This window comes from Zootoca vivipara, chromosome 1 (genome assembly GCF_963506605.1).
Source record: "Zootoca vivipara chromosome 1, rZooViv1.1, whole genome shotgun sequence".
Lineage (NCBI taxonomy): Eukaryota > Metazoa > Chordata > Lepidosauria > Squamata > Lacertidae > Zootoca > Zootoca vivipara.
Window position 1 is genome coordinate 93,264,979 of NC_083276.1, and position 22,515 is coordinate 93,287,493.

General features: G+C 46.8%; 1 protein-coding gene across 3 annotated transcripts; it reads left to right on the plus strand.

Annotated features, from left to right (window-relative positions):
- The first annotated feature begins 197 nt into the window (after nt 1-197).
- On the plus strand, nt 198-16,889 carry C1H2orf76 (chromosome 1 C2orf76 homolog). 3 transcript variants are annotated; one of them, XM_035129856.2, is made up of 6 exons: nt 198-319; nt 1,963-2,115; nt 4,136-4,186; nt 12,666-12,703; nt 12,839-12,920; nt 16,156-16,889. In XM_035129856.2, the coding sequence occupies exons 1-6, from the start codon at nt 271-273 to the stop codon at nt 16,230-16,232; spliced, it is 450 nt and encodes a 149-aa protein (XP_034985747.1). In that variant the 5' UTR covers nt 198-270; the 3' UTR covers nt 16,233-16,889. The 3 variants fall into 3 exon arrangements, with proteins under 3 accessions (XP_034985747.1, XP_034985765.1, XP_060135120.1); XM_035129874.2 differs by having other exon boundaries at nt 319-371; XM_060279137.1 differs by lacking the exons at nt 198-319; nt 1,963-2,115; nt 4,136-4,186 and adding an exon at nt 5,940-6,362.
- The last annotated feature ends 5,626 nt before the right edge of the window (nt 16,890-22,515 follow it).

Below are 22,515 nucleotides of genomic sequence, written 5' to 3' on the forward strand. Positions count from 1 at the left end.
GAGGCTTCAATTTAGAACGGGAATTCAGGCTGCGCGCAAACTTTTCCTATCTCTATGGGCGAAGCTGCCGTCAAATATAGAGCGATGGGCGTACCTAAGGATAAAGGGACCAGTGGGCGACGCAACTCCGTTAGTAGGGCGGGAGAAATGTGCTGGCGACAGCCAATCGTTGGCGAGTTCGTGGAAGGCGTTTGCAGGGGAGGGGAGGCTGTATCTGACGGCTCCCGGGGAAACGCGGCGTCTGGGTACCAGGAAGTGGAAGTCCTCTGCATGAGATTGGGCCACGTGTTTGGAGGGAAGGCGTTTACCTGGAGCGCCGGTGAGGCAAAGTGGGGGGAGGACGAGGCGAGCGGGATTCGTCGTGTGAGTTGGTCAGTGGATTCCCAGTAGCAGCAAGAATGACATTTCCTATCCTGACATAAGAATGGTGTCAAGCGCAGAATTGCTCCATAAAAAAATTCCTTCAGTAGCACCTTAAAGACCAACTAAGTTTATATTTTGGTATGAGCTTTCGTGTGCATAAAGCTCATAAAGCTCATTTCGTGTGCATAAGCTCATACCAAAATAAAAACTTAGTTGGTCTTTAAGGTGCTACTGAAGGAATTTTTTTTTATTTTGCTTCGACTCAGACCAACACGGCTATCTACCTGTAACTAGAATTGCTCCATGTTCTGTTTGACACTTTGGTTGGTTGCAATAGTGGTTTTGCAGAGGATTGACGCAATTACTTATACAGTATATTGGCGCCCGCCATAAGGCGATCTCACCACCCCAGCCTGTGAGCTAAGTGGCGGTGCTTTGTCCCTGCACCGCTACACCATTGAGCAAAAGACAAAAGAAAATAAAGAGTTTGGAGTGAGACTCGGGGAGATGTGGGCTGGTTGGCTCTGCCCCCAGTGCCCTGGTACATTGCATGTAGCGAAAAATAGTATCTGGGAGAGTTCAACGTTTGTATTTGTGCATTATGAGCAAATGGTGCTAAAAACTAGGTGTCTTAGTTAGACACAGCGCTGCTTGACTTTTACTAAACATTATTTATGCCACCGTGTGGTTTGGGTGTAGCTTGCATCATGCTCTGAACGTGCCAGACCAAAAGTGGGTGGGGCAACCGATGTGATTCTTAAACAAACACCCTTTTACTTAAATGATTGAAACGACAAAATAGTATATTCTAGCAAATAAGGTACAGCAACTAAACTAGACATCTGTTTACAATTACAAACCACATTACATTGTTAAACTGCTAAATCACTGATTAAACAATCTAGCCTTTTGAATAGCAGGGGTATTTTTTGTTATTATGCTATGTATTTTTGTGCTTTTATATTGTAAACCTCCCTGTGATCTGATGATGGAGGGCAGTACTGTATAGAAATTTAATAAATATTATTCTTATTCACACAATAGCACCTGCAAGTAACTGTTTCAGATTTGTTTCAATAGGTTATTCATTGTAAACTGCTTAGAGATGTTATTGCAGTCAAGTGATATATAAATTTTGTTCACTTGAAAGTGAGTAGAATCCTCAATTGGTGCTGGAGGGGAATCCTTCCAGTGCAAATGCTAGATTCAAAAGAATGATATTCCACAGGGCAGGGATGGGTTAAATTCCCCTTTGCTGTCTACTACAATCCTGCCAATTGTCAGCCCCTAGGGGCTGCTCATATATATATATTCCAGCATTGTACGTAAAGGATTTTACCCCAAATGCATATTGAGATCTAGTTCTGGAACGGGAATTCTGGTTCCAGAAGTTCTGGTTAGATCTCAATATGCATTTCGGGTAAAATCCTTTACGTACAATGCTGGAATACATCTTAAACATATAAACAAAATAACTTGAAGTTTCTTGCTACTGAAACATTGATTGTACCCAATGTTAGGACCTTATGCTCTTTGTTTTTTTCAAAAGCAAGCTCCTTCAAAATAAACAATATGTTGCATTACATTTTTGCCTTCCAGGTACTTGTTGGATAACACGCATGTCATCGGAAGACGTTACTGTCACTGTTCGTCTAGTTCGCTCCTTTGAGCACCGTAATTTTAAACCTGTTGTATACCATGATGTTACTCTGGATCAGACTGTCGGCCAGTTTATTGAATTTGTGAAGAATGGTAAGAAACTCTTATGGCTGGCTAGTGCTTCTTGGTGTGCCAAGGAACATGTGGCAGGGGGGAAAAGGGGGGGAAACTGCCCATATCAGTCAACTTTAGGATTTAAAAATAAGGGATCACTTGCTGAGTGCTGCCGGAAATCGCCTCAAAGCGATTTCCGGTGCCGGCTCTGCCCATGTCTGGGGCATTGGAAATTGGTTCTGTGCATGTCCAGACATGCGCAGAAGCGATTTCCGGTGCCAGGCTGCCCGTGTCCGCATGTCTGGGCACCGGAAATTGGTTCTGCGCATGCGCAGAAGCGATTTCCGGTGCCAGGCTGCCCAGACATGGGCAGAGCGGCACTGAAAATCAGTTCTGCGCATGCCCGGGCAGCGGCTGGCTGCTCGCTCGCGGTTGGGCGTCGAGTGGAGCCTCCCTGGCCGGCAGGAGGGAGAGGAGCTGCTTCCTTTAAAATCTGGGAGATTTACAGGATATTTTACAATCCGGGCTGCCAGCGGGAAATGGGATTGAAATAAGGGGGTTTCCCACAAAAAACAGGAGGGTTGACAGCTATGAAACTGCCCCATGCTGATAGGCCCTAGGGAAGAGCTGTAGCCTTGTGCTTTGCATGCAAAAGGTATCAAGTTCAATCCCTGGCATCTCTAGGTAGTGCTGGGGAAAATTCCTGCCTGAACCCCTGGAAAGCTGTAGCCAATCAGTGTTCATGATACTAGGATAGATGGACCCAATGGTCTGATTTGGTATATAAGGCAACTTCCTACGTTTTTGCTATGTCATTGCCTGGATGAACAAAGCTCTAGTCATCCATAGGTTCCATTCTATTGCTCATCCTTCAGAGGACCCTTAGAGACACGTCACATATAAGGCTTCCTGCAGTTATGGCTGTAACAATGTAGATGGAATCCGTGGGATTATGATGATTATTCACAAATACTGGGATGTATTGTGCATGATTTTAACTTGTAATTTCAAACATCCTTTGGTACACTTAATGTGCCACTATAAGCCTTTTCCATGTTTTCTTGGAACTTGGGTTCCATTGGTTTGTATGACTTGGACTGCAGGCCTGTGCACACCTACTTGGGAGTAAGCTCCATTGGACACAGAGGAACATATTTTTGAGTAGACATGCATAGGATTGTGCTTTTGATTCTAATAAAAGATAACTATGGGCAGGATTCACTTAAAGCAGAAGCCCAGTGCAATAACTTTTGCCTGTGAAATGGGGCTTCCCCCATCTTCTCCCCATGCCCCCCCCCAATTTGGCTCTGGGGGCGTGGGAGAACTCTCAAGAGTGTGCAGGGGAAGGAGGGGGGATTGCGCCACCTGGGAAGCTGAATTGCTTGTACACATGGGCGTACCCAGGATCAAAGCTAGGGGGGGCACACCAGCCACGCCCCCAGCCATGCCCCCCAGCCACCCGATTGGCTAGCTGGCAATGACGTGGCCAGGATCCCCCCAGGAGGCATGGTCAACATCCACACACCCCAGAGAAAAGGGGGCCGTTTACAAGGCAGCACACGGAGCCACCCGCGCTTGCACTCCTGCCTCGCCTGCTCCTTTAATGGCAGCAGTGACTAAACGAGGCAGCAGCTGCCTCCGTTGAAGGAAACCTGGACCTGGGCTAACTTCAGCCCACACTCTTTCAAGTGCCGCAGAGCATTGTGGGGCAGCACTTTCTGTGCTGTGCTCGCTGTGACTTGAAGGAGTGTGGGCTGAAGTTAGCCCAGGTCCAGGTCCAGTTTTTTTTTCCAACAGAGGCAGCTTTGCTGCCGCTGCTGCCGTTTTGCTTCAGCCAAGCAGTCTGAGGCGGAGCACAGCAGGCAGCGTCCCTGCCTGTCCTCTCCAGCTGCCCTGCTTCTAGGGGGGGGGCAGCTGCCCCCTGCCCCATGCTGGGTACGCCCATGCTTGTACAAATGGAACAATTGGAAGAGTGCAGTGTTGAATTTTACCCATTGTGTGCATCTTGTTAAATCCAAGTGAAAATGGTTAATGTTCCTTTTCAACATTTTCCCCCTAGATGTGGTATTAAGGACAGGACTTCCACCTCCTTTTAAAAAATATAGATACGGTATGTATCTTTCCTTTCACTTCCATTAAATTGGATTACTGTATCTGCATCGGGGTTATCCTGTGGTGCCCTCTGGATGTTGTTGGACTACAACTCCCATGAGCCTCAGCTAGCTTGGTCAATGGTGAGGGATGATGGAAGATGGAAGATGTAGTTCAACAACATCTGGAGGGAATCTAATTAGATACCCATTGTGGTTTTTTGTGAGGGGAGGCTGGATGTGGAGGTTGGGCTGGAAAATAATTGGGAGTTTTGGTTCCATGACAGGTTAAGCTTTACCTCATGGAATTATTAAATAGTTGTACATCTTGGAATTCATTTCAGTATTAGCCTGCAGATTATTCATGCTGGTGTTAATTGGCAGCATTGTCTTTTGGGTATTAATTTTTTTTTATCATCTTAAGTTCCTTTTAAACTCGGCTCACATGTTGAAGTGCTACTCATGACCTACAATCCTTTGAAACTGCAGTTTCCTCCGTGCTTCTGCATTTCAATATCCAGCAACTAATTGTGAGGTCAGAAGGGGCAGCCAAGCACGATCAAGAAGCATGGAATGAGAGGCTTACGTGTGGAAAGAATTTACATAGTAAATAAGAAGAGAGTGGGAATGAGGCTGGAGGTAAACAGGAAAGAGCTTAAGGATGAGTTTGTGAAACCGATATAAAATTAAAGCAAAGTAGTATTTTATTAATCATTGAAAACAAACAGGATTTGAGCTTCAGAATCAAATATATTTGATTTGGCAATATAGTATATATAATATATCTGGCTTCGAATCTGACATTTTGAAAACTTTCAACTTTCAGGGAGCAACAATTAAATAGCAGGTTTCTCCTGCTTGTTGTCAAGAAGATCTAGGCTTGACTCAGGAGTTACAGGGGACATTTGTAGTGGTTCCTAGTTACATAGTAGAGTCCCAGTGCTTTGCAGTTAAGTCCTGTCTTGGGATGGGGGGAGAAACTGGATTCAGTTTGCCTTTAATGCTGAAAATATAGTGGTACCTCGGTTTGCGACCGCCTCGGGGAGCGACAGCTTTGGTTTCCAACCACTGCGGACCCAGAAGTGTTTACATCTGGGTTCCACGGCGCTCGGATGTGCAGAGGCGATCTGTGCAGTGTGTGTGTGTGCGCAGAAGCGCTCTATTGGCGCTTCACGCATGTGCAGAAGCGTGCCTCGGGGAGCGACAAACTCGGGGAGTGACTGGCTCCCTGGAACCAATTGTGGTCGCAAACCACTGTATCAACTTTGTATTTTCTGAAACAAAGTTCTCTAACCAATGTTTACAAACATGCACATAGCTGGGGAAATATGTATAAAAATGAATATATTAGTGAAAACAGCATGCAAAACATACAGTAACATATTGGGGGGGGGGGAAATCCTTGCAAAATGTGTACATTAGTCAAAATCTCAGGCAAAATGTATGCGTTCGGTGAATATAGCACTAAAATGCTGGAAAATTTTCATGAGGGTTTTTTAAATGAAAAATTGCAAACTGCTGCAGCATCTTGGAGAACTGCATTTAAGATTCTAGTTACAGGTAGGTAGCCGTGTTGGTCTGCCGTAGTCAAAACAAAATAAAAAAAATTCCTTTCAGTAGCACCTTAGAGACCAACTAAGTTTGTCATAGGTATGAGCTTTCGTGTGCATGCACACAAACCATTTACCACTCTCAACTGGAGTTACTGGAAAAAACAAAAAAACAAAAAACTCTCTAAACTGGTATCTGAAGAAGTGTGCATGCACACGAAAGCTCATACCAAAGACAAACTTAGTTGGTCTCTAAGGTGCTACTGGAAGGAATTTTTTTTATTTTGTTTTGACTATGGCAGACCAACACGGCTACCTACCTGTAACTAGAACCATGGAAGGCCGTAAATTACTTCCTTTGCAAGGATAAAGAAAAAGTCAGTTGTAATGTGGCCTTTCTTTGTTTGGTATAAAAGGTCCTCAGTGAGTGTCCTTGGCAACCACCACCAGCTTTTGTATTTCATGCACAATTCAGCATGTTCGTTGCAAGTAGAGGTTTATCAAGTAGGAATGTATTCTGAGGTTGCCTCCAATCCGGATTGGGAAACTGTAATTATATCAGGAAGAAAGATGATCTCATATCACACAACTTTTTATTTCACTGGAATTCTGATTAACAGTTTAAAAAGGGACCTGCTTTCTGTGTGTGCATGAGTTTTACTTTTAAACCATAAAACTCTGAATCAAAACTGCTGTGAGGGACAGGGGATATCGCGAAGTCCCTCCCCTCCTGAGTTCAAGCCCGTCCCCGAGCAAAGGGGAAAGCAGGGAGAGTTCCGATTCCAGTGGGGAAGCAGGAAGTCGTGTCCGAGGCTCAGGCAAGGTAGAGGAGCCAGGGTCCCAGGTGGGACAGGAAGGGGCAAGTAAGGGGGGAAGACCCATCCCCCCAACTCCAGAATTACGCAGGAAGAGGAGGGGCAAGAGGATGGGTCTGCCAAAGCTTTTGTGTTGGAGAAAGACGCGCCAAAAGCCATTAGGAGGTTCTGAAACCGACTGACAACATCGCTCCGTGTAAATAGCAATGACTTGAGCACTGTAAATACGCAGCACCAATAAAAGAATAAAATGCAGAGCTGCGTAGCGTCGTTACTCTGAAGTAGTCCACTCCGGCCACTGTGACAGCAACCTCCTAATCATTTTTGGGCTACTTTGGAGTTGCCGGGATGAGCGTGTCAGAGGCGGAGAAGTGGCGGCAGATCGCTGAGCAAGCCCAGCTAGAACTGCAACAGCTGTCGCTGCAGGCGCAGGGAGAATTGAAGGCAGCTAAAGAGGAGACTAAGAAGGTCCAGGACGACCGGGTACAACTTGCGGAACAGGTGAGAGAGCTTCAGGAAAAAGAGCAGCATTTAAGGGCGGTGGCGGTAGACCTCCAAAACAAGCTGGATGCAGAGAAAAACAAGGCGGGAGGGGCACCCCAAGTCCAAGTGCTGCCAGGAAGGAGAGCCGGGACCCTAGTAAGCAAGTTCAATGGAGACCCGAAGGAGTTTCAGGGCTTTGAGACTGAGATTGTGTATGCTCTTGAGCTGCACCACGATGAGTTCCCTGATGATGAGCACAGAGTAGCGTTTATTGTGGAGCACCTTACAGGGGCGGCCAGGGAGTGGCTAAGACCGTTAATTGCAACAAGGAATCCTTGCATGAAGAATGTCAAACTATTTCTAGAAGGTTTGAAAACGATGTATTCGTCCGATAGTCATATGGACCAGACTAAGGAGGAACTTCATAATTTACGCCAAGGAAATATGACAGTTCGCGCGTATTGGGCGAAATTCACCATGCTGGTGCACAGATTGGGGTGGGATCTGGAGTCGGCCCCAATGCAAGCGGCGTTCTACTTGGGGTTGCATGAGGAGGTGAAGGATGAGCTCTCGAGAGGTCCAAAGCCCAGTAATATGGATCAACTGAGCAAAGCGGCTCTGGCGGTGGGGGTGAGGCAGGAATCCAGGTGGAGCGACAAGCAAGCAACGCGCGCAAAGCGGGCTTGGTTCCCACGGTCGCAGGAGAAGCCACTCCCTCAACAACCCGTTCAAGCCACGCCTGGGGCCAGTCAGGACCAGGAACCCATGCAGATTGATAGCGCGCGCGCGCGGGCTTTTCAAACCCCAGCGGCGCCAAGACGCAAGGAGGGAAGGGGTGGGAATTGCTTTCTCTGCAACTCCCCCCAGCATCTCGTCAGAGACTGCCCACATCGCAGGGAGTGGCAAGGAAAGGCGGGAACGGTTGTGCCCTCCCCCACTGACGCAGCACCACAGCAGGGAAACGGGAAAGCCTGGCTGCAGGAGACAAGGGGCGGCAGCCAGGCACAGTCAGCAGACAACAGCCCCAGCCCACCCACCCGCACAGAGAGGAGCAGAGCCAGCCCACCCCTCCCAGAGCAGGAGTGGTTCTAGAAGTGACGCTCACGCTCCCTAATGGCTATCCCCTGACAGTCCTCGCCTTAATTGACAGTGGGGCGTCAGCGAACTTCTTCTCGAGGAACTTTGCAGAAGAGCACCAGATCCAGCTTCTGCAGCTGGATTTTCCTCTGCACGTGGCAACCATTGACGGCAGAGAGCTGCTGGGAGGGGCCATCACTCATCAAACCCCCCCCATGAGAATGACGGTTGGACGGCACTCAGAGACACTGGCATTCAACGTCACCACCATCTCAGACCCCCCAATCGTTTTGGGCATGAGCTGGCTGGCGCGCCACGACCCCTCCATAAGTTGGCATCAGAGATGCATCACTTTTGGATCGGACTTTTGCCTGGAACATTGCATGCAGCACCAACCAGGGGAGGGGCCTCCGATAGCCACGGTGGCCACCATGCACGTCAAAGGGGGTGAGGCGATACCCAAACCATACTGGGACCTGCAGGAGGTCTTCAGCGAAGCGGAGTCCGACCACCTGCCCCCACACAGGCCTTTTGACTGCCAGATCAACCTGGTGCCTGGGGCAACTATACCCCCAGCCAAGCTGTACGCCATGTCAGACCAGGAACTGGAGGATCTGCGCGCTTTCATCGACAAGAACCTCAAGCGGGGGTTCATCAGAGAAAGCAAGGCAGCAGGGGGCAGCCCGGTCTTCTGGGTGGACAAGAAAGACACGCAACAGCGCCGTCTTGTGGTGGATTTTAGACGGCTGAATTCGGTGACAGAGCCAGTGGCTTTCCCCATGCCCAGAGTGGATGATCTCCTGACAGCGGCACGCAGGGGCAAGATTTTCACCAAGCTAGACCTGAGGGGGGCGTACAACTTGATCAGGATCCGGGAAGGCGATGAGTGGAAAACCACGATGTTCACGCCTCTGGGCTCTTTTGAATATCTGGTGATGCCCTTCGGGTTGCAAGGGGGCTCAGCATGCTTCCAGGCCTTCATGCACCACGTCCTGGGGTCCCTACTCTTCAGGAAATGCTTGGTCTTTCTGGATGACATCCTTATTTACTCCAACGACCCAGTGCAGCACGTGAAGGACGTCAGGGAGGTGTTACAGCGCCTGAAGGAGAACCACCTGTATGTGAAGCTGGAGAAGTGCAAGTTTCACACCAAGGAGGTGGACTTCCTGGGCTACAAGCTGTCTGACAAGGGGCTAGCGATGGACAAGGACAAGGTGCAGACCATCCTGGACTGGCACAGCCCCAGGACGCGCAAAGATGCCCAACGCCTACTAGGCTTTGCCAACTTCTACAGGAAGTTCATCAAGAACTTCTCTCGAGTTACGGCTCCCATCACTGACTGCCTGAGAGGCAAGCAGAAGTTCAGGTGGACACCAGAGGCGCAAGCAGCGTTCGAAAGCCTCAAGAGGGTGTTCGCCTCAGACCAGAACCTGTTCCACGTGGTTCAGGACGCGCCCCTACGCATTGAGACAGATGCTTCTGATAAGGCTGTGGGCGCCATTTTGTTGCAACTGGACGCCAACAGAGAGTGGAGACCCTGTGCCTTCTTCTCCAGGAAGTTGACCCAGCCCGAGCGAAACTACACAGTTTTTGATCGGGAACTTCTTGCGATCCACGCGGCGTTCCAGCACTGGAGACACTTCCTGGTGGGCGCCAAGCACCCCATCCAGGTGTGCACAGACCACAAGAACCTGGAGTTCTGGAGAACTGCCAGGGTGCTCAACCAGAGGCAGATACGGTGGGCAGAGTTCTTCTCGAACTTCAACTTCTCCATACACTACATCCCAGGAGAGCAGAATGTCAGGGCGGATGCCCTCTCCCGCAAGCCAGAGTACATGGAGGAGGAGGCGCCACCAGCCCCAAGGCACATTTTCCCCCCGTCGGCATGGTCCTGCGGAGCAACAGTGGTGAGCGAGGCAGAACTCACAGCACTGACGGCAGCGGATGAATTTGCCGACCGCATCTTCAGAGAACTGAGAGGGGGGAGGGAGCAGGCAAAAGACTTTGCAGAACGCAGAGGGCTGCTTTTCTACAAGGGTGCGCTGTACCTACCCACCACCCAGCTTCGACGTACGGTCCTCAAGCAGATGCACGACAACCCAACAGCGGGGCATTTTGGAAGGGACAAGACCACTCACCTAGTCATGAGACACTTCTGGTGGCCAGGGGTGAGGGAAGATATTCGAGACTATGTAAGGGGCTGTACCACCTGCCAGCGGGCGAAGGTGGTCAGAGCAGCGCCACCAGGGTTGCTGGAGCCCTTAGCCACACCACACAGGCCGTGGGAAGTGGTGTCCATGGACTTCATCACAGATCTGCCTTCGTCCAGGGGTAAGACTGCATTGTTGGTGGTGGTGGACCTCATGTCCAAAATGTGTCACTTTATACCGTGTGCCAGGGCAGTCTCGGCAGAAGAGACAGCCAAACTGTTTGTGGATCACGTTTTCAGACTGCATGGATTACCTTTAAGGGTTATTTCGGATCGTGGCCGCCAATTTGTTTCCAGGTTCTGGCGGCGGCTCATGAACCTCCTGCAGGTGGAGGTCAGCTTGTCGACGGCTAGACACCCGCAGACCAACGGACAAGCGGAGAGGGTCAACGCCATTCTGCAGCAGTACCTGAGATGTTACGTCAGCCAGCGGCAAACGGACTGGGTGGATCGCCTGCCACTAGCAGAATTTGCCTACAACAATGCAGTGCACGTCTCCACAGGGGTGTCGCCCTTTAAGGCCAATTACGGGCGCGACCTCAGATCTTTCCCAGAGAGGGAGGGGGAGGAGGAGGAGGAGGGCCCACAGGCTGAGGATTGGGCAGAGGAACTGGAGACGGTGCACCAGCAGCTCAGAGAACACTTGGAGAGGGCCAAGGAAGCGTACAAAAAGGGGGCAGATCGCCACAGGCGACAAGGGGAGGTCATCAGGGTGGGGGACAAGGTGTGGTTGTCCTCGGAGGGCCTTCCCACCAGAGGGAGGTGCAAAAAGCTGGCACCCAAATGGCTGGGCCCCTTCACGGTCACGCAACAGGTCAACCCGGTGGCATACAGGCTGGCACTGCCAGAGGACATGAGGGTGCATCCAGTGTTTCATAGATCGCTGCTGTCGCCGTACAGGGAAAGCAGCAGGCTCCGAGACAGCGAACAAACCCCCGAGGGAGGGGGGGAGAGAGAAAGCAGGGAGCAACTCAATGAGGCCACGGCCATCCTGGATTCAAGGTGGGGGGTGGGGGGCCTGGAGTACCTCATGGCATGGGAGGATGCTCCACCGTCCCAGAATGAATGGGTCCCCGCCACTCAGATACAGGAGGAATTCTTGGTGGAAGAATTTCACGCCCTCTTTCCCCACAGACCCAAGCCCTGGCACATGGAGAGGGAGGGGGAGGAGGAGGAGGCACGGGAGAACAGCTCACCATGGCGCTGGGAAGCGGAGTTTGAGGAACCAGAGGATGAGGTATGGGTGTCGCCAAGATCCACCCAGTCAGAGGAAGGAGCAGATTGGCAAAACATTTTTACCCCCACCAGCTCTGACGCCACGGACTTTTTGGGATTCCCGTCCTCCCAGGCGGAAGGGGGGGGCTCGCAGGACTGGGGGGAGGTGTTCACACCAACGGGCTCGGAGAGCACCGAGTTTTTAGGCTTCCAGTCGTCACCGACGCATGGGGGGGGCCTGGGGAGGGGTGAAGGAGAGCTTGGGAGGGGGGTGGATGTGAGGGACAGGGGATATCGCGAAGTCCCTCCCCTCCTGAGTTCAAGCCCGTCCCCGAGCAAAGGGGAAAGCAGGGAGAGTTCCGATTCCAGTGGGGAAGCAGGAAGTCGTGTCCGAGGCTCAGGCAAGGTAGAGGAGCCAGGGTCCCAGGTGGGACAGGAAGGGGCAAGTAAGGGGGGAAGACCCATCCCCCCAACTCCAGAATTACGCAGGAAGAGGAGGGGCAAGAGGATGGGTCTGCCAAAGCTTTTGTGTTGGAGAAAGACGCGCCAAAAGCCATTAGGAGGTTCTGAAACCGACTGACAACATCGCTCCGTGTAAATAGCAATGACTTGAGCACTGTAAATACGCAGCACCAATAAAAGAATAAAATGCAGAGCTGCGTAGCGTCGTTACTCTGAAGTAGTCCACTCCGGCCACTGTGACAACTGCGATTGGAAATTCAGATTCATTTTGTGGCTTGAATTCTGCAACCTATACCGTCAACTGGGTTTTTAATTTATTTGTATTTTTGAGTAGTCTTAAGGATTCTGCTCGGCGTTTGTGTTCAGGGCTTAATGGATGTGAGATTAGATTGCATGTTTCTAAGTATATAAACCTTTTACGGCTGATTCCGTTAGTATTTTTGAGCTTGTAAAGAACAAGTCTCTGAACCTGGTATCTGTTGAACTCGGGGGGATTTTGTAGGATTGCGATGATGTTGTACTGCCTGTACAATTCTAGTTGAGAGAAGCAAAATAAGAAGAAAAATACTGCAAGGTAATAAATGTGCGGGAAGAATGTATGGTATGATGCAAAAGACCTTAGATGTTGCATTATAGCTAAATGCCCAGTAGAAGAAACACCTATTTCAAAGCAAGCAATCTCTTTCAGATACAATGAAGATTCTTCACCAGGCACATGGCTCTAAGGTACATCTTACTCCCCTCCTAAATCTTTCTAAATTTAATTTGTTCAAGCTGGAAGGTGCCTGCCTTCTAGTAGGGTATAATGTTATTTGACTACTCCATATTTATTTTCACCCCTTCCGCCCTCTACATTTCTAGACCAATGAACTCGTCGTGAGTTTAGAAGACGACGACAAACTCATTTTGGCAGAGGACAGCACCCTGAAAGCCGCTGGCATAGGTTGGTAGTGGGCTGTGATTGACTGAGGCTTGTTGTGCTTGTCATTATCCTGTTTGGATAGCCTGCTGAAAAGCAAATGCTAAAACTGAGGCTCCGTACGCAACCTGACTATTATTGAGGACCAGTGTGTGTATGTACTTAATGTACATTCAAATCATTGGGTTCGAGGGCCCCATGTACCTTTCTTCAGAATGCTAATGGGGGTATTCCCTCTGTCGTCCCCCCCACCGTGAAATAAAAAGGTTATGCTTGGAATTCTGTTGAGGGTAATTTTAAATGACTGACAGCTTGGTTCTTCGTACTGTACCTGCCCCATCTTTTCAGCAACGTTGAAACTGAATTGTTCGGCTGGAAATTGAAGCAGTGTAACTAGAGAGTCACCAAGATCACCGCTGGGTGGGTGTAAACTTTTGCTCCACACAAGCCAGCTGAACTTCTGAGACATTTGTTGAGCAGGTAGCGATCACATCTCATTCGATTCACGTTACGAAAACGAAAAGTAAGCTTTTGGGTTGATACTCTGGCTGGCCTGTGAGGTAGTCAAACTACTCAGGCTTACTGATAGCTCAAGAGGAGAGCTAGGTTCTGGTCTTTTGTTTACTGGACCAGCAAGCTTCCTAGTTAACTGCTGAGATTTTAAATATATGCATTTCAAAATAATTTTTTTATTGGCTTTTAAACAAGTACAAATACAATATCCACTAAACACTTATCCCTTGTCTCTATACACTCACTTACATATTCAGCAATCAAATGTATTACTTGACGAAGAGATTTTAAATATTAAATCAGTAAGGTGCCTTAGGGCATTTCTGCATTCGATTAATTTTGGGGATTGGTAAGATCCCAACCTGGTATTTCCAGATGTTTGGGACTATAACTCTCCATCATCCTTAGCTCTTGCTGGTGGGGGCTCATGGGAGTTGTAGTGCAAAACACCAGGAGGGCACCTGACTGGAAAGCTGATGTAAGTGTTGTTAAAAGCTCTGCACCTATAGGGGAGCTTCATTATGAGACAATGATACGCTGCTGCCTGCACGGCTGGCCTCTTTCTCCTGGCAGCAGGATGTGCTAGCAGAAATACGGTTTTGCTACTGTAAGGGGAAATTTCCCTTGCTTCTTGGAAATGTTTTAAAGCAGCTGTTTAGTGGAACACCGGTGGGATCTGCAGCAAAATGTTACAGCACGGAGGTGGCTGTTCCATCCCATCTCCCCCGTTTTTCCTGCCTCCCTCCGACAGTCGGCATTCCATGGTCTCTGAGCGTACCCAGCCCTCATTGGATTGTTTTGGGCTCTTGATCCCCCTTAGGGCTTCTCTCTCCCTTCCTAAAGCTTTTTCAAACTTTTCAGTCCCCCTCCTCCCACCCCCTTCTTGCCCTCTGTTTTGGCTCTGTTTTGGCTACGTAAGCAATGGCACTCGCAGTGTAAACATCAGGAATGGAGGGAATGACTGTGGTTATAAACAGAGTAACAGGGATGTGGGCTTTCCAGAACTGTTTGAATTGGCTAATTTGCATATTTGGCTAATTTGTAAAGGGTAATTATCATTGGAAAATGTTACGGCGCCCTAGAGAGTGACCTGACTTCACATGCTGGTGCTACTTGGATTTTGTAAGCAAATCCCAACCACTTTGAAGCTGCCAATTCCCGTATTTGCAATTGGCACCCATTCATTGTTGCTAATGAACTTCTGGAAATGGAAAACTTTCCATGGGGTGGGGGGTGGGGGGAAAATCCAGAATTTTTTCCATCTGCACTGAACCAGAAACATGGGCAGCTGCTATGTAGGTATACTCTCAACGAAAGCCCTGGAACAGATGAGTTGAATTTATATTCTGCCCTATCCCCGGACGTCTCAGGGTGGCTCACAGAAGATTCAGTCCCCAGCAGGTGAAGAAGCTCTGCTAGAAACCTTGCGAGAGCTGCTGCCGGAAATACTGAGCTAAATGGACCAGTGGTCTGCCTTGACTTAAGGCAGCTTCCTACCATCTCCCTTCTGTTTTGCAAGTATATTGAATGACAGAGGTTCCCAAATTGTGGTCCGCGAGCTTCGTTCAGGTGGTTTGCAACGGGCCTGTGAGGAACATTTAGAATCTGAGTGCTGTAGAATTTTATGGCATTCAATAAAATGCCATATAAGAAATAAAAGAAGCAATAGAAATACAATTAAGAACCGTAGCACAGCACATTACAGTTGTGAAAACAGGCAGGAAAACTATGATTAAGTGACCCACCAAGGCCCTCAACAATTTTTAAGAGGTCCATATGGGGCGGGGCCAAAAAAGTTTGGGAACTCCTCACTTTCCCTTGCCCCCAGTTTCTGCAGGCATCCTAGCCAATATTCAGAGTTGCCGTCCCTCGCTCCTGTTTTGCATTACACAGGCAGACTTCATTAACTTCTGGTTTAATTTATTAAAAATAAAATAAAACCGGTGGAACTTAGTCGTGGCTCACTACTTCAAAAGAACCCGGCGTCTCTTAATTGTGATGGCTTTCCGTCAGCTCCATCCCCTGCTCTGAATTAGTAATGTTGCTGACTTACTGTTTTAGAAGAGGAAGTCCTTGACCCGCTGGTGGGGAGAATTGTGGCTGCTCTGAACCTTTGCGGGTCCTTCAGCTCTGCCATATCCCCTGTGGATAATTAGAGGCATTTGAAGGTATTGCTGGAGAAGCCAATTTGTGTCTTTCACTTTGCATATTGTTGAAGCCTCATGAATTAATCATCGGCAGGGCCAAAAAATTAGCTCCCTCAGACGCACGTTTTTTTACGGGTCATGAGGGAGAATGTAAAGTGATCTGTAAAATATTCTACTGATCCTCTAAGTATTAAATTATTATGGCTACAGGTTAATTTCAGGGGGATATCCCCCCCCCCCCCGCGGAACAGACTGTGGAACTTCGTTATTTTCCCATGTATTCTGAAGAGAAGCGCTGGATTTATTTATGGAATGCTCTGCAAATGGTTTCATAGCCCTTGTTTTAAAATGGTGCCTTTTAACAAGGGTGCTGTTCTTGCCCCCGGCTGGAGTATGCTTTTGGGGGTGGGTGGGTGAGGTGTATTAAGCGCATTCCTGCTATTTGGATCTGATGTAAAAACAAACAAGCGAATAACTAGCAATAGCCTTGAACCATAGAGTATTCAGCACCATCTGTGATTCTAATTAATGTTAATCTAACGTTCTGTGGCTTGAAAATTAATGTTTTCACCAAACGCACTCAATATTTTTCCTTTCAGCAAATGAAACGGAGCTCGCATTTTTCTGCATGGATGATTACAGGAAATATAAAGCCAATCCCGTTGCTACCTGGTGAAGACTTGGGAGAAGATTCCCCCGCTGCTTGTTTTGTGAGGCTTTGTAAATGCTTAAAGCTTAAAAAGCTGTATATTATAAGTCTTATGAATTTTGTTTGCAGGAACAACAAACACTGCTTTTCATACAGTTACTATCTTCAGTTCTTTTCAAACCCTACTCACAAATCGGAAAGTGGCAACATTCCAATCCACCATACATTTTTAAAATGTGAAATGTTGGCTCTGGACAAGATGTGAAATGTAATTAACTAACACCAGTATTTTATTAGGGCTCTGCCTCTGCCTTGGATGAGAATCCAAGGCAGCTTGAGTCCGAGGTGAAGCTGGCTGACTTCAAGACTTAGGAAATATATTGGGCTATTTTTTTTTAGTCAAGGGGAAGACATCTTGGGCTTTAGAAAACATGGCAAGATGACCTCTGCCTTGGATCTGAGGCAAAATATGATGCTAATCTGACCTACGAAGCCGTAGCCAAGCCTATGAGGTGGGATTTTTCTGTACACAACCCAAATATATATTTAAGCTAGTTTTCCATTCTTTCCCCTTTGTAAAAAAATTCATTGCTGTGTCTCTTGGATAAAATGTAAGTGGGTACTTGCTGCTTAATGGTTATGTTATTGCTACAAATCTGGAAAATATACTTGTTCACCGGGGGGTGGGGGGTGGGAGAAGTGTTGTGTACAAACTTGGAAACTTTTGAAATAAAGGATTATTTATCACAAGTGAATCATTATTGCTGAGGCTGGGAATCCTGTGGGGTTTTGTCAGAATGGCTGCTGTTCAAAATCTTGTCACACCATAGCCAGTTCCTCCCTCAGAGCTCACCCAAAGATCCTTTTCTGTGAGGAAAATAATAAAGGAACAGGTGTGACTGATCCATTAGCACTAACTCATGCCAAATCTTTCATGTTCCATATTCAAATTCATTTCTGCAGCCTTGCAGACAAAATGCTCTCTCTCTCTTTTTTTTAAAGGGATGGCTAGAATTCTAAGTGAAATACGTTCTCAAAAAGTACAGGGGTGATGCTTGGTGGATTTGTGGGCAGCAAATGGAGAATTTTGTTTGTTCTTTTTGGAAATAGGGTGTAGTAGTACTGAGGATATTAAACAATCTCTTTCCTCCCACCCGCCACCACTTGTTGTTCTATGGGTTCTCCTGACCCCCTAGAGTAGTTTTTTTTGGGGGGGGGGGAGAGAAAAAAAATCTCTTTGTAGTTAAATCTGCCCCCTACTAGCCAGTCATTTACCCTGGAGGGCATAGAACCATTTGCAGAGTCAATAATTTCTAGCAACCCCTTTTGTGATGGGAATTTTACATCTGCTCTCCTTCCTTGGTTTTCTGATTGGGTGTAGATATGCAGTAAAATTCCCTGCACCATATTGGCCAGGTTACTGGGGCTTCCAACAAGGTGGTGTGTTGCCATTTGGTCACTGGCCATCCCAAGGCATGTTGGGATTCTTTTCTCTGTTAGTATAATAGAATATACTAGGTGGTTTTAAGGGATAGCCATTTGGAGACCAGAATGCATATTTAAGAGGTGAATAGTAACATAAATGCCATGCAGATTTAAAGTCTGCAGCTTCTGTTTTGTAGTGTTCTTTAAAGAAGAGGGGTACCGGTGTGGTTCAGATATCTTCATGACCTGGCAGCGTTTCTGTCTTTTTTGACACATTGTCCATTGTGCACTGGTTCTTTTTGAAGGTTACTACAGTTGTTCCACTTTGTGCCTAGTGTTCCCACACTGTCCAGTTGTATTGCCCAGTGTAAGAAATCTGAAAATATATAAAGAAACTCTTGGGAGAGGAATTAATGCTGCTGTTGTTTTAGGAATTCTCCAGTGCAAAAGCAGGGGCATTTCATTGTTTGAGTGAGCTTAACAATAGGGTCTCTGTTTTGTTCCTGGCAAGGATGCTTCTGTATTACAACTTTCTGAAGTACTGATTATGGTGTGTTTTCAAAGGTATGGAGAGGCACTAAGATTGAAACATTTAGTTTTAGATTTCTACCCCATCCTGTTTCCTCTACAAGCCGAGTGCCTCATTTCTGCTTACAGAAGGAGAAATGAGTCAGAAATAGATACCGTAGTTTGAAATTGTGTAGTGATAAGCTGTGACTGGCAGTCAGCAAAGAAAGTACTGCTGGAGCTCTGCAGTATAATGTTTTGAACTGCAATACAAGATAATGGCTGGAACACCAGAAACCCCAAGTAATTTTGGGCCTTTAGGAATGCATCAACTGTGCCTTCCGATTTTCTTTTCTGCAAAATGGTGGGTGTGAAAATGCCTAGGCTTCCTTAGAATTTAGTCCCAATTGAAATAAATGTGTTTTATAACTCATTCAGATTTTATGAGGGATTCCAGATGCACGAATAACTAACTTCTGAATATTTGATTAAGTTTTTTTTTTTTTCTTATTTTTTTTTTTTAATATTTTTATTAACGGTTTTCTCAGTTTACAAAGACGTGTACAATGTCTCTCATAACATTTTTACAGATCAGTTTCAATTGTTGAGACATTGGGGAGGAAAAGGGGGGGAGCGGTAGATAAGGGAAGGGGGTGTGGCAATGTTTCTGTTTTACTTAATGTGTGTGGGGGGGGGTTGTCAGCGTCAGTTGTGCAGGTTCTTTGTTGTGCATTTGTTTTCCTTTGGTGGTGAGAGTTGTTGGGGTTGGCCTAGGATATAGTTTTCTTTTGTGGTTGGCTGTGGTGGTCTGTTTTATGTGAGTGGGGTGGGTGGGTGTTCTGGGTCAGGTTAGCCAAATTGATTTGTATGCTGTTGGTGGATTTCTGTCATTTTCTTGTTGGGCTGTGTATGTGATGAAGGGGAGCCATATTGGTGTGAAGCCGTCTTCTTCTATTTGTCCCCGTGTCAATTTCAACTTATTGGTTAATTTTTCTAGTAGGGCTGTTTCCCATACCGCCTGGTACCATTGGTCCATGCTTACTCCTGACAGGTCTTTCCAGTGTCTGGTTATGGTGCTTCTGGTTGCTGAGAGTAGGTGGGTTATGAGTTCTTTGTGATGTAGATAGGTGTTATTGTCCTGGAAGATGTTTAGCAGGGCCAGTTCTGGGGTAAGTTCTAATGTTTGTTGGGTTATTTTACCTATTTCTCTTACGGTTGTTCTCCAGAATTGTTGGGTTTTGGGGCATTCCCACCACATGTGGAAATATGTGCCTGTTGAGGTGCATCCTCTCCAGCATTTTGATGAGGTTCCTGGGCGTATTAGTGCTAGTTTTCGTGGTGTTAGGTACCACCTGTAGATGGTTTTCAGAGTGAGTTCTTTCCTTTTTGCTGATATGGATTTAAAGGGGGGTTTAGACCACATTCTGGTCCATTGAGTGGGGTTAATCTCGTAGCCTATGTCGTCTTCCCATTGTTTTTTTATTGTGTCTGGGGGGTTTGTGGGATTTAATATTTGATTAAGTTAATACCTGAAATGGAAACAGACGCATCTCCTTGTGTGTGCTGTGCAGTTCAGCTTGTGGCAGATACCTTACAGCAGTGTTTCCCAACATTGTGCCTCCAGCTGTTTTTGGACTACAACTCCCATCATCCCTAGCTAGCAAGACCAGTGGTCAGGAATGATGGGAATTGTAGTTCGAAAACAGCTGGAGGCACAAGGTTGGGAAACACTGCCTTACAGGGTTAGCTCAAGCATGATGCTTCAAGAATGTGGGGTGTTGGTGGTGATTTGGAAGTGCAAACGATTGCAGATAAAATGATCTCTGTTACCAAAGTAACATGTGAATTGAACCTGTTTTCATGTCACTGCAAGCATTTAGATATACTGCCATGTAGAGAAGTGGATGACTCTGCCCTGGTCATAAGGGAAACCTCTTTTATTGTAGGGAGAACGCAGATGTGTAGCTGCTCTTGGCTTCAAGGTTAAAAAGCAAATTTATGGTTTCTAGAGTGCTCCATTGAATTGACTGTAGGAGAAATGGTCAGGAGGATAAAAAAAATTTGTAGCTGGTAAGAAAACCATGCCTACAGCGGGGCAAAAACTCTTTGGACGAAAAGGCACAAATGCAGAAAGAATGTTTATCCTTCTGAACCTGGGTGAAACTGCCTTGCACTCCTGTGGTGATGGATTTGAGGAGAACACAAGTAGGAGGGCTTGGAACGAGTTTTGATTTTTATTGCATAGAAGAGATAAAACAGTGATTGGGAAGCAAAGTGAGAGATTTCTTGGTTGCCCAAGGAATATAAGAGACATGTTGGGGGAGTTGTGGATGAACTATGGGGTGCAGGAGGCAAGGGACAAAGCTTTTGTATACGCCCCCTTCTTACCCCAAACCCTGCAGTTTTTAATCTCCCTGTCATCAGCTGCTTTGAACTGATGGATATGCACCCAGTGACAGGGTCACAGAGCAAGGAGAGCATTGGATTGGGAGTGTTGTTAGGTGAGGGATTCACAGCTCCTTGTGTTGACTGAGCTGTGCTAGCATGCTATTTTTCTGCGAAGGTAAGGGGCAGAGACTCCTACCCCCCCCTCCCATTTATCCTCCTAACACATCAGGATGCTTGTCCTCTACTTGAGTTGGTGCAAGTGTCCCAGTTTGGTTTACTCGTGTCGTAAGTGTCACCTTGCAGCTGTTCTCCGAGTGACAAGCACATGGCTTGCTGATAGCAGTTTCTGGAATTTCAGCAAGCACAACTGTGACAGACAGACACACTCATTGCTTCTGAAGAAAGACCAATGCAATTTTCCTCTGCGGGGAGAAGGGAGAAGCGGATTTGTCTGTGGCAAAAGCCACAAGGTGTCAGCACAGCCTGCGCTTTTGCTTTGCAGGTGCAAGGAAAATAGCGATGCCTTTATGAATAACCATTAGTGAACTGGTTTAACCCAAGGGGCCTGTGTTCTCTGTGCCCGACAAAATGCCAAAGGCTGCGCAGACAAATATTCGCTGGACTGATTTTAAGCAAAAATCCAGGGGAAACTCCTAGCTTGCTTCTCTTGTATGTTAATCCTCTTTTTTACAGTATATGCAAACCTGGATCTATTCCCTGCAGATCATGGATGTGGACTCTTCTTCAGGCTACTAATTTAGTTCAGTTTGTGTAAAACAGATCTGGTTTGCTGAAATACTGTGCATTCATTGCAATTCGGTTGCTAAAGATATTGATCACAGAAAAAGTACTCTGCATGTTTACTTGGGAGCAACTGCCATTGTACTGTAACTTCTGAGTGTGCATGCATAGGATCAGGCTGTACAGCTTCCCTAAGAATACATATGCAGAAGCAGGTGTGGCTGAAATTGATGGGGCTTCTGGAGGAATAAATATGGTTGGTACTGAGTGCTAACATCAGGGCTCCCCACCCCCCCTGCTGAAACCTCTTAGGTGGGTGACATTGCCATTATAAGAGGACAAGGGAGGCATTCATGGTGAGTTCCAGCACCTCTTTTTCCATAAGAATAGCACCGAGTAACATGTATTTATAAATTTACAAAACATAACCAATGCTTGCCTACAATGGATGCAAATATAGCTGGGATATTTCGTGTCTATTTCATTGTATTAAATCGCAGTTGTTGGGTGTTTTGATCTTAGGGGTGAATATGAAATATCTTTCCCCATAAATCCTGCTTCAAATTAAGTACTCGCTAGATCCTAAGACTTTGAAAGAGAAACCTTGGCATAATGGAAACTAGTGGAATTGAAAAGTAAAAATAAAAAAATCCAGTGCAAATACCTTGGGAGTGTTTGTAAGCTTTACCTGCAGAGGTTAAGCTTCAGTGCAAGAATTTAAATGAACTCATTTGAAGCCATGTGCCAAATAAGCTCATCTGAATTCTGCATCTCCTAAGTAGGAGATGGTGTCTTAGGCATGCTGCATTCTTTTGAGGTAGTGGCTAAAAAGAAAAGTGATGAAGAGGGAAGGCAACCGTTGTTCGCTTTTTCCTGCTATAGCTTTTTAAAGTAGAGAATGACTTTTGTTGCCTCGAGATATCCCAGGTCATTGTATTGATCAGTGAAGGTTCCCTCACAGTGTTTCCTTCCTTGGAAGAAGCTCAGAGGCCAGGTGACTGGCCTATTAAATAGAAAGAATATCAAATAAATATTAAATAAAAACAATAAATATTAGTGCAGGGGAATCTCTATCGGCCTTAGGATTCCCCCCCTCCCTGGAACTGGGTGTTTCGTTTCCTTACAAAGCAAGGGGACGAAAATGTGCCTCGAACAGCCGAACTAGGATAAAATGCAAAGGAACTTTAGAAATAACTTTTTTTTTTACTGCGAATAATAATAATAATAATAATAATAATAAGCAGGGCTT